At 41.9% G+C, this 12,949-nt stretch overlaps 1 protein-coding gene across 7 annotated transcripts in view; it reads left to right on the forward strand.

Moving 5' to 3' along the window:
- sh3yl1 (SH3 and SYLF domain containing 1) overlaps positions 1–12,949 on the forward strand; it is a 180,535-nt gene that overhangs the window by 123,475 nt on the left and 44,111 nt on the right. For 3 of the 7 annotated variants that reach the window (XM_041187645.1, XM_041187643.1, XM_041187642.1), the window contains 2 exons: positions 2,244–2,307; positions 9,231–9,281. In XM_041187645.1, coding sequence (XP_041043579.1) covers positions 2,244–2,307; positions 9,231–9,281 — 115 coding nt within the window. Of the gene's footprint in view, positions 1–2,243; positions 2,308–9,230; positions 9,282–11,540; positions 11,649–12,949 lie in introns of those variants that run through there. The other 4 variants (XR_005942996.1, XM_041187647.1, XM_041187644.1 and 1 more) reach the window with 3 other exon arrangements.

Raw genomic sequence — 12,949 nt, forward strand, 5'->3', positions numbered from 1 at the left:
GTAGGATTTATGTGTTTTTAAAAAATATTTGTTAGTATTTTGACCAATTCTAAGCCATGCTACCTCTGACTATTTTCACATCCAAAGTGGGGGCCTACGGATTGTAGCTGAATATTCCTTTAATATGATCTATGACCTTGTTACTTTCTCAGTGCATAGCTTAACCTTTACTATTAAGTATAACATATTCATCATCTGAAGAGTATTAACGACCAGAACAAATGACAACTAATAAGATATTTAACAAAATCAAAAAGAATGTTTAGGTTTAAAATTACATTTATCTTTATTTTCACTGAGTAACATTATAAAACACATAGGGATCGATTTTCACCATTAGCATCTGGGCCAACTGCAGAAAGCAAAGTGATGCACATACTGCTAACAGAACCCATTGGATTTTCATTCTATTAATTTCAATAGAAGGCAAATCTGAATTGTTATGTTAGCAGTATTCAAACTGCCCACCAATCATCCTTTCTGTGTTCTGCCCAGGTAGTCAAACCAAAAGTCTACTCTATACTTCTAGCATTTTAATTGAGCTTTCTTTAAAATAGCGGTCAATTTTCTGGCGTTCAAGATAGAATCCAGAGAAGTGTTTCCAAGCCCAGTAATACTGTACAAATGAATTCAAAGCAAATTGAAAAAATAATGAAATAACTTCAATACTTAATGGTTTGAGAAAATTTTAAGTTTGCTTTCAATACTGTTGAGCAGTAAGATATAAGAAAAGAAAGTAATTACAGTTATACAGGGTTCATAGCATGTTCTCAGAATTTCACAAAGTGTTTCATAGGCAATTAATTACTTTTAAACTGTGGTCACTGTTTTGTAGGGAAACTTGGCAGTCACTTCATGTAAAGTCCCACAAAAAGCAAATGAGATAAAAGTTCATCTTTTTGATGATAGTTGAAGGAGCAGAGTTGGCCAGGTCACCAGACCAACTCCTATGCTGTTCTTTGAAAAGTACTGAGGCACCTTTTATGTTAACGTGAAGAGTCATGCAAAGCCTTCATTTAACTTGTCACGACACCTCCAACAATGCGACAGCCCCTCAGGACTGCACTGAAATACATTTTAGAATAAATGCTGAAATACAGAAGTGGAGCCTGAACCCACAACCTTGTTTGGGAGGCTGCAGTTTTGCCAGATAAGCCAAGCTGACCCCACTTTGACAATTTATCTAGTTTACTGGGCCTAACTGTCGTCTTTACACCAGGGCCATCCAGTCTCTGCACCTCCATCCCCGACCAGGACAGTTTGAGGGCTTGCCATTTCGTCTTCTTTGAATGGAGGACCAGCCAGTCTCCATCCACCACCGTTATCTGCCCTTTAGCTAAACCTAGTCTCACATTGAACAGTTTCTCTTCTGATTCCACTCACTTCCTCCGGATAAAAGGTATTGCTATGGAAACCCATATGAGTCCTAGCTATGCCAGTCTTTTTGCGGAATACTTGAAACACTGTTTGTTCCAGTCCTACACAGGTCCCCTGTCTCATCTGCTTCTCTGGTAAGTTGATGACTATATCTGTACCTTTTCTAGCTCTCACCATAGACTTAAAAATTCATCGACTTTACCTCCAATTTTCACCCTTCCCTCATCTCCTTCTGATGCCATGCTCAGTCAAATGCTGCCTTGATGTAGAGGACAATCACTCTCACCTCACCTCTGGAATTCAGCTTTTTTAACCATGTTTGGATCATGCCTGTAATGAGGTCTGGAGCAGTGTGTCCTAGCAGAACATAAACTGAGCCTTGGTGAGAATTCTTGTGGGGAAGTAGGAAGAAACCTGAGCACATAATGTATACAGTTTTGTTTAATTCTTTTATATACAATAAAGTTTTTTTTTTGTTTTAAAAAAAAGTGAATTCTTGTGGTCTAGTTCTTTTGGTTAAAACAAGATATTCAGATTTCTTATTGAATGCTAACAGTCCCTAACTGGATCGTAACACTTTTCCAAATATGCCACTGTGGTTGGGATGTTGTCACGGCCCATAACCTTCACTCCATTTGATCTGCTCAGCCATTTCTTGCTTTCGTGTTGAGTAAATTGAATTGGCTAAAGACTGATAACTGTGATAGTGTGGACCTGAAAAGTAGACCGTGATGCATCGTCCAATTGGTAGTTCTGGCTGAAGAGAGTTGCAAATGCTTCAGCAAATGGGCTCCACCATCACTGAGGGAGTACAAATGTACTCACTTTTGTTCTGATTAACTGCATTATTTTCTTTAATTCGGCAGGCCAAAGAATCACAAAAATCTTCACCCAGACCACAGCGTACATCTGTGAATGGAGGATTAGGAGGTATCTCTAATAATGTCATTATAATGCATTGTATTTCAGCTTACACTTTTGCCCCAGACACAAAAGGCATGTTGAATCCCAGTCATATATGCCTCCATATAAACCATGGTTTGAGTTCATAACTGGGGCTGACTCACTCCAGTGCAGTTCTTCAGATGAGATGTTAAACTGAGGTCCTATCTGACTTAACTCTGGGAATGTTATTTATTTTGTCCCATAACTTGAAGTACCACAGGGTGTTTCAATGTCCTGGTAACATTCCTACTTCAGTCAATACCACTGAAAAACTGGTGACCTGATCTTTCATCTTATGGCTGTTTGTGGGCCACTGCTAGCACCAAATGACTGCATTTGCCTCTGCAGCACCGGTCATTGCACTTTAAAAAAATGTATAGTTTTGTGTTAAATGCTTCAACTTGTTTTGAGATAATAAGCTTCAATACAGATGCAGATATAATAATGACTGGAGCTCCCATCATTTTCAAAGTTGTCTGAAATAGTTCCCTCCTTTTGGATGAAACTTAATCCACATGTCTGTGATAATGCATTAATATATTTATCTGCAGTGATGTAACTATTATCACCTCCCAATTTTGAATTCAAAATATGTTAATGGCACTTAAGTTAATACAAACAAATGAATAATAACGAATGGGTTATTCTGTTATTCTATTCCATGTGCCAAATTGCAGTACTGCTGAAAAGAGAGACATATTGCAGAACCTTTTCATCTTGTATTTATCGGGCCAAATGCAAGAATGCCATATTTCAAATGATCAGAACAACTTATACTATAGGAGAAAAGAGTGCTGCTTGGTTAGCAAGTCAAAGCTTATTGGCCAAGGCATTTCCATGGAGAAGGCAATGGGGAACTGCAGGCCTCCCAGGTAATTCAAAAAAGGCGCAAGGCTTGAACATATTCCTTTTATTAGCAGAGAATGGGCCCCTCCATATGACTGTATGTTGCTTCTAGAAACTGTAAATGAGCCAGGTTATGAGCTTGACTGATTATTTTAAAATGTTTGTTAGTGTAGTTATTGCTAAACGATCTTGAGTGCACTAAGTGTGGCTCAATTGCGAATCACATCTAGCAGTAGATGTTTTGTTTTGGGTTTTGCAAGCACGGGATGGTTGAGTACTGTCTGTACTCTGCCTATTACAAAAAACTAAAGGAACATGCTGTTGATTTGACCAGCTGATTGCTGGGACATATGGCCTGCTCACCTGCATCAAATAAATACTGAAATTCATGCACAACTTTGCTCAATTGTGTGGTAGGCAGAATGTCATTTTGGACTGACAGCAGCATCCTATTAGTGGAAAATATCATTCTTGTGACCACCGCACATTAGCAGCGTGAAATGACTTCCTCAACCTGTTGTTCAAATTTTTGAGATACTTTGCCTTTCCAGGGTAATTTTAGGTAGACCAGTCACTTTTCAGGTCCAAAACCAACAGCACTTGGCCCATTTGTAAATTTGCATGATACACGGTGAGCAATGATCTGATCGGAATAGCCCTTCTTCCGCGGCATAGCTTTGATATGCTATATTCCTGCATCAAGCTTGCAAGGTGAGCTGGTGTGATTCCAGGTGCAGACTGTACTTTTTATTTGTTCACGGGATATGGGTGTCACTGCCTTGGCCAGCATTTATTGCCCATCCCTAATTGCCCTTGTTCAGAGGCACATTATTACGGATCTGGAGTCACATTTAGGCCAGACCAGGTAAGGACAGCAGATTTCCTTCCCTAAAGTACATTAGTGAGCCAGATGGGTTTTTACAACAATTGACAATGGTTTCATGGTCATCATTAGACTTAATTCCAGATATTTTATTGAATTCAAACTCCATCATGTGCGGTGATGTGATTTGAACCTGAGTACCCAGATCACCCTGGGTCTCTGGATTACCAGTCCAGTGACAATACCACTACGCCATCGCCTCCCCCTCCACCTGATCAGACTGATCAAATCAACAGCATGTTCCTTTAGTTGTTTGTAATAGGCAGAGTACAGACAGTACTCAACCAGTTACGCTTGCAATACCCAAAGCAAATTGTCTACTGTTACATGTAATTCTATAATTTGGCAGCACTTGCTGAACAATCCTGAGTGCACTAACAAACAAGTTAAGATAATCAATCGAGCTCATAACATGGCTCATTTATGCTTGCTAGAAGTGATATACGTTCATATGCAGTGACCCATTTTCTGCAACAAAAAGGAATATGTTCAAGCCTTGTGCATTTTCTGAATTACCCAGGAACCTAGAGAGCCTATAGTTCCCATTGCTTTTGTCACGGCAATGCCTTGGCCAATCAGATTCAACTTGCCAACTAATCAGCACCCTTTCCTCCTCTAGTATAAATTGTTACGATTGTTTAAAATTTGGCATTCGTGCATTTCTGATGAGTGCAAGAGGAAAGGCTTCAGCAACATGCCTCTCTTTTCAGCAGTATACAAGTACTGTACTGCCAAGCAGCAATTTGCAATGGGGGAAGGCGGTGGCGTAGTGGTATTGTCACTGGACTAGTAATCCAGAGACCCAGCTCTAGGGACCTGGGTTCGAATCCAATAAAAATCTGGAATTTAAAAGGTGACCGTGTCCATCACCAAGATTGGCTTGATAGTACCACTACAGACCTCATCCTCACCAACCAGCCTACTGCAGATACATCTGTCCATTACAGTATCGATAGGAGTGACCACCCTTGTTGTGTGACATTACCACCCTGCTAAATGTGATAGATGTCAAACAGATCTAGCAACTCAAGACTGGCTCTGTGGGTAAGCAGCAGCAGAATTGTACTCAACCACAACCTATAACCTCATTGCCACTAAGCCAGAGGATCAACCCTGGTCCAATGAGGAGCAGCACCAGGCATACCTAAAAATGAGGCATCAACCTGGTGAAGTTACAACACAAGATTACTTGCATGCTAAACAGCAGAAGCAGCAAGTGATAGACAGAGCCAAGTGATTCCACAACCAACGGATCAGATCTAAGCTTTGCAGTCCTGCCACATCCAGTCGTGAATGACGGTGTGCAATTAAACAACTCACTGGAGGAGGGGGCTCCACCAATATCCCAATCCTCAATGATGGGGGAGCCCAACACATCAGGGCAAAAGATAAGGCTGAAACATTTCCAACAATCTTCAGCCAAAAGTGCTGATTGGATGATCCATCTCCTCAGGAGGACTCCAGCATCACAGGTGCCAGCCTTTTGTCAATTTGATTCAATCCACATAATATCAAGAAACAGCTGAAAGCACAGGACACTGCAAAGGCTATGGACCTTGACAACGTTCTGGCAGTAGTACTGAAGACATGCTCCAGAACTTGCCACTCCCCTAGCCAAGCTGTTCCAGTACAGCTACAACACTGGCATCTATTCGGCAATGCAGAAAATTGCCCAGGACAAATCCAACCTGGCCAATTACTACCCCATCGGTCTAATCTCGATCATCAGCAAAGTGATGGAAGAGATCATCAACAGTGCTATCAAGCAGCACTTGCTTAACAATAACCTGCTCGCTGATGTTCAATTTAGTTCCGCCAGGGCCACTCAGCTCCTGAGCTCATTACAGTGTTGATTCAAACACAGACAAAAGAGCTGAGCTGAAGAAGTGCGGTAAGGGTGACCATTTGCCCAAGTGTGGCATCAAGAAGCCCTAGCAAAATTGCAATCAATGGGAATCAGGGGGAAAACTCTCCACTGGTTGGAGTCATACCTTGCACAAAAGAAGATGGTTGTGGTTGTTGGAGGTCAATCATCTCAGTAGTCAATTATTGTAAAAAAAAAAATCCATTTGATTCACTAATGTCCTTTAGGAAAGGAAATCTGCTGTCTTCATCTGGTCTGGTCTACATATGACTGCAGCCCTAAACCAATGTGGTTGACTCTGAAATGGCCTAGCAACCAACTCCCTTCTTGAGAGCAATTAGAGATGGGTAAAAAATGCCAGACCAGCCAGCGATGCTCATATCTCATGAACAATTTTCCAGGACATCACTGCAAGAGTTCTCCAGGGTGGTGTCCTCAGCCCATCTAGCTGCTTCATCAATGACCTTCCATCCATCATAAGGTCAGAAGTGGGGATGTTCGCTGATGATTGCACAATGTTTACCATTTGCAACTTCTCAGATACTGAAGCAGTCCATGTCCAAATGCAGCAATATCTGGACAACACCCAGGCTTGGGCTGACAAGTGTCGAGTAACATTCACGTCACACAAGTGCCAGGCAACAATCATCTCCAACAAGAGAGAACCTGACCATCACCTCTTGACATTCAATGGCATTACTATTGCTGAATCCTCCACTATCAATTCTGGGGGTTATTGATCAGAAACTGAACTGCACTAGCCGTATCAATACTGTGGCTACAAGAGCAGGGCAGAGGCTCAGAATCCTGTGGTGAGTAACTCAGTTCCTGACTCCCAATCAGCCCAAAGGCTGCCCACCATCTACAAGGCACAATTCAGGAGTATGATTGAATACTCTGCACGTGCCTGGATGAGTGCAGCTCCAACAACACTCAAGAAGCTGAACACCATCTAGGGCAAAGCAACCCACTTGACCGGCACCTAATCCACAAATATTCACTCCTTCCACCACTTACGAACAGTGGCAGCAGTGGGTACTATCTACAAGATGCACTGCAGGAACTCACCAGGGCTCTGAGACAGCACCTTCCATCCAACAACCACTGCCATCTAGGGCAGCAGACACATGGGAACACCATCAACTGGAAGTTCCCCTCCAAGCCACTCACCATCCTGACTTGGAAATAATCGCATTCCTTCACTGTCGCTGGGTCAAAACCTGGAACTCACTCCCTAACAGCACTGTGAGTATACCTGCACCACATGAACTGCAGGGGTTCAAAAAGGCATCTCATCATCTCAAGGGCAATTAGGGATGGGCAATAAATGATGGCCTAGCCAGGGATGCCCACATCCCATGAACAAATAAAAAAAAAAATATTTTGTGTATCACTATGTATGTGTACCCCACTGATAAAATGTAAATATTTCAACTATTAGTTTCAAAGATTACTTTTAATATTTATTTTCATTTGCAGTGTCTTGAAATTATATCACAAACGGGTATGGTTTAGGTAGAATAACAGATACTTAGTAAACAGTACAGTTTGCCCTTTTACTACTAATTGACGTAATTCTGCACTATTCCTAATACGGGACCATACCTTAAAATGCTTTACATTAAAGATTGCAAAACAGTGGATGTTCAGCAGGAGGGGCCATTTAACATTGAGTAGATTGGGAAATGAAAAGCACAAAAGTGTTTTAAGGATAGAGTGTGCAAAGAACTGAACAGAATAGAATGATACAGCTCAGAAGCAGGCCATTCAGCTATCAAATTAATTCCACTTCCATGCTTTTTCACCACAGTTCTGTAAATTTTTCCCCATCAAGTTTTTATCGGATTTTCATTTAAAGTTATTTTTAAATCTACAACATGATGTGTTTAAAAGAAAAAAGCCTTCTGCTTCTTTGAGCAATCACCTTGAATCTGTGTCCTCCAATTACTCAGCCTTCTGTCATTGGAAATGCTTTCTCCTTTGTTATTCGATCAAAACCTTTCATGATTATGAATTGTTCCATTAAATCTCCTTTTAGCCTCTTGCACTAAGGAGTTCTCTATTTTTGTTTGGTGACTATGTGAACAAGTCAGTGTCACCCTTATTGGCCCACCAAAGGAAGTCACAGTCCCACAGTTGCCATTTGTTGCAGCTTACAGCATTGCTATGAATGTAAAACCTACCCCATCAGGAGGGTAGGGGCTGCATTTTCAGAAAGGTAGGGCTGTGCCAATTTGCAATGGTGCTGGAACTGGATCAGATGTTGATGGAATGGGAGGTAAAGGCTTTTATGTTGTGCTCAGAGACTGGGTTTGAAGCCACTGCCCAGCACACCTGGCCCCGTTGCAACGTGCATTTCTGTTTGTGACCCTGTTACTGCAGGACATGGCACCAGACCTGTGCCGAGGACTTCTACTAGAAGGCGGTGCTGGGTGAGCTGTGATTGGCCAGGTGGCGACATCAGGGCCTGCAAGAGAGCCTGTTGTGGCTGTGGGACAGTGAGGCCCAGGACCTACAGCAGGCCCTCAACCTCTGCCTGGACACAGGGCACGCCCCAATCCTCCAACTCTGGGAAGCTCTGATCAAATGGCAGTGGCGCAACTTTGTGCAGCTTCAGGAGAGCAACGAGGCTGCACTCTGGGTTAAGGAATGGTGGGATTGTAGTGCCTAAATGATGAACCATCAATAGTGAGGAAGCGAAAACCAGCAACAAGCTTGATGTTAGAGGACCGTAGGGTCCGTGCAGGAATTTGAAAATTAGGCCAAAAATTCAAGTCCACTCCCCCGGGATTCCCTAGTGCCCAAGCCAAGGGAGAAAGTGAAAAGCACCATGAGCATTCTGGATCCTCAGCTCACCCATCTCCAGCCTCTTCCCCCATATGATAGTATCTCCATTTAAAAGAAGACCAGCATCAACTTCAAGGTCTTGCAGACCTACTCGCCATAACCAGATAGCTGATCAACAGACAGCCAGCAGCCTGGCCCCAGCCAGCTCCCAGAGCAAATACCAGCAGCAGGAAAATCCTGAGATTTGAGATTCCTCTCGTAGGATCACGACTGAGGCTGAATTTGGCTGAGAAATTGCAACTCTCGCTATCAGTTTGCGAATGTTGGCATGTCTGTAACTGGGCGCTGAAGGTGAATTAGTGGTGAAGCCTGTATAAATGTAATTTTCATAAAGACTAACACCAGCCAAACAAAATATGCTACACCATATAGGCTCAGATATTATTGTAATGATTGGAACTGGTTGGTCCAATGACTTGTCATGAAATAAAACCTAACTGGCTGTTTTCCTTCCATGATTCAAAACAGAGCATAATCCCACCAGCAGTCTTTATCCTGATCTGCCCAGATACCAGAATGGTAAGTTAAACATTTTGGAAAATTAGTTTTGATGCTAAAGATGCAACTAACTCTTGTACAGTGTATGTAATGTAACATTTGTGAATTCAAGTTTTTTTTTTCTGAACAAAGTACAGTATCTTATTATCATGCTGCATTTATTGGTGCATTTGATATGAAATATGTCCCAAGGCACTTCACAGGATCGTTATGAGACAAAAAAAAATCAACCAAACCGAAGAGGGGTTATGGGATAGGTGAAAAAGTGGGTTTTAAGGAGGATTTTAATGGAGGTGGAGTGATTTGTTAGCCAGTGAGTACTGGCGTTGCGTGAACAGGACTTGGTGCAAAATAGGAAATGGGCATCAGAGTTTTGGATGAGTTGAAGGGCTAGACTTTATGGAGGGGGCCGACTAAAATGTCAGTCAGAAATCAACCGACAGAGAAGAAGTCCGCCCCGCAGCAGTAACACGCTGCGGATGGCAACAACAAGGTAAAAGTGGGACTTCTGCCCCTCACTGGGAGGAAGTCCTGCCCTCAGGTGCTGCCAGAAAATCTGATTGGCTGGCAGCTCTTGTAGTCTGGCAGCAGCAAAGCTCAGTAGTGGGCAGTGCTGAAACTGTAAGCCAGCCCAGCCACAAAGGTCCTAATAGATCCCAGATGCAGGTAAATCAATGGTATTAGACAGGGAGGGATTGGGCACCTTAGGGATGCGGTTGAAGTGGCTAAGGGTGTGGGTTTTGCCTTTCAGATGGGCAGGAAGGAAGAGGGTACTACCTTCAGTGGGGTGCCCCCAATACGCAAAATGCACCCCCCCCATCGTCCCCTGCAAAGATACCGCTCTTCCAAAAACTTATTTGAAAGGAATACCCACTGCCACCCGCCTGCCCACGCCAATCATGTTAAGCGTCGGCAACATAATTCAAGTCAATTGACTTGTAAGTAAGCTCGATTGACCCTTAATTATTTATTTACACATGGTAGCAGGCTGCCGATTTCGGCACCTGCCTACCCCCCACCCCCACCCCCCGAATTATAGGGGACAGCATGGGTGTGGGTGCAAAGGTGGTGGGTTTGCCAACCCAGCCCTAAACCTTTGGAAGATGGATGGCAGAAAGCCATGAAGCAAAGATTGGAATAGTCGAGTCGGGAAGTGACAAAGATGTCAATGCAAGTTTTCACAGAAGGTGCACTGCGCCAGGGGCAGAGAGGATTGTTGCTATGGAGTGCAAGTAGATTGTGTGATGAGAGAGGATTTGGGGTCAGAAGTTCAGCTGTGGGTCGAATAAGACACCAAGATTGCGACCAGTCTGGTTCAACTTCACCAAATGGCTGGGGCGGAAATACAATTGATGCTGAGGGGATGGATTTTGGGGTGGCGACTAAAAACAATAGCTTCAATCATCCCAGTATTTTAACTGGAGGAAATGGCAGCCCATCCAGGAACAGATATCAGAGAAGGCAGACAGTGGATGGATCACAAGGAGTAGTGGTGGTGATATACAATGGTGCAGCTGGTATCATGGTTGTAAATGTGGAACCTGACCCCATATCTTCAGATGATATTGCTAAGGGGCAGCAAATAGATAAGAAAGAGGAGGAGACGAGGAATTGATCCTACTGGATCCACAATTGTAGAACATTCAAGACGCATTATACTATGCTCTAACGTCCATGCTGTTTCCATTAGTTTTAATAGTGTGAGATTATGGTTTGTGGGCTGATTGCCATTGATTCTGATGTTATATGCAGTGGAATACACCTGAACCTCATTTTTTTCTTTTGGCAACACATTTTCTTACTGCTGTATGTTAAATTAAAATGCACATCATTATCTTGTCTATCGCTAAAAAAGCCTATTAATAATTCAGTTTTTTTGCTCTTTAAAATTATCCAGAATTTTGAATTAAGCAACGTGAATGTAAACAGAAATGTAATTTAGTTCTCGAAAATTGAATTATCAAATAATTTGCATCAAGTGATGTTGAATTTAAAGAACAGAATATATACAGATTGAAATTAAATAGGAATTTAATAATGAAATGGGTTGTTTTAATAATCTATTAGAACTCTGAGCAATTCTGATTTTGGTAATATTTTTACTACGGAGAATTATCCATAATTATTGGTGGAAATATTTTGGAAAGTACACGCCCCAGCCATGCCACAACACTTACTGAAACTATCTATCAATCTAAGTTATTAAAAATCATCCTGCTGCATCTGCTTCTGTCTCATGGGTCTCATTCATAGTAAACACTGAAATCCCTTTCTTTTCAGAGATTCTGTCTGCTCTCACTTGTGCACGTCTACATGACGCTGGACAACTGCTGACATGAATGCCAATCAGCTGCTCATTTGGTATTCTACACATGCCACTGCTGGAGGGTAATTACTTCTGAGGCTCACCAATCTATATGAACATAAAACAGTGGTCTCATATGAGCCCTCTGAATTTTCCTTTCACAGGATTATCTGTAGCTATTCTCCAATAGTGCTGAAACTCCATCCTGGAGTCTTACAAACACTTTAGCCCCCAGCAGGAGCATATGTGAGAGATTCTCATTATGCTTATTGTTACAGACCGTGATGGGAGGAGTGGCAGTTAAGTCTAGTCCTCCTTCTCCACAGGTCATAACAATAATTTAAATTTTTACTCCACCCACAAAACTGACCAATTGTTACCCTTTGTTACTGTTATTCCCAACATAAAAAGACTGGATAATGAGGCTTCTTTCAGTAAACACAAAAAATTGATTTATTATAAAATGAACTTTTTAAAAACAAGCAACTAAACTGGTTAACATGCAAGCTGTAGTTTAGAATGTAACAATTTTCCTCTTTTTAAAGAGAAATATTCAAATCCCCATACACACTCACAAACACAAAACAGGACAAAACAAACACAGTCTCCTGCAGAGGCTGGAGTATAGGGAAAAAAAATTAAAGGACTAAATTCAAAAAGGTCTTGACACTTGATCAAACAGAATTCTGGTCACAATGGATCTGGAAGTTCTTTCAGATGGATTTGTTGGTGAAACTGTCCTTGATGACTCTTGCTTATCACAACTTTGCGAACCCTCAAAAAAACAGCAGTTATCGTAATGAGATATTTCTGGGGAAGGTTTAACACAAAGGTGGGAAAGAGTGTCTTTTTCTTGCAGCTTGCTTCTAAGGCACCACCACACTCACTTTTTCTGACAGAGAGTTTTCTAAAGACTAAGATGTTCTAAGAATACTTCTCTTAGGCCAGGTGTTTTTAACAAATTAGCTAGAGTCTTTAACCTAGCAGCAGCAGTTCTTTGCTAACTTAGATATACAAAGCATCTCTCCTCTTTCCAGATGTTCCCCACTGGACATCTATCTTGACCCATAGGTTTTTGAAGAATGGCATAGTCACAGCCCTGAATTAATATTGCAAACTTTTAAAATTAACTTGGAGGAAGAATTATCCAAAATTCAATGTCCTTCACATTATGGGTGATGTAACTTAGGCTACCACTGTAGATAACAGTAGTATTGTCATATGCTCACTGGCAGACTGCACTGCAGATAACAGTTACTCCAGGATAGTATTCATAAGAACTGCCAGTACATATCTGAGAATTGACTCTTCCAGATTATGCTGACCACCTTTTACTGTTTCAAACAAGATGTGAAACCCAGGTCTTATCAACTCTCACGGGTGA

This window comes from Carcharodon carcharias, chromosome 5 (assembly GCF_017639515.1).
Source record: "Carcharodon carcharias isolate sCarCar2 chromosome 5, sCarCar2.pri, whole genome shotgun sequence".
Taxonomy (NCBI): Eukaryota; Metazoa; Chordata; class Chondrichthyes; order Lamniformes; family Lamnidae; genus Carcharodon; species Carcharodon carcharias.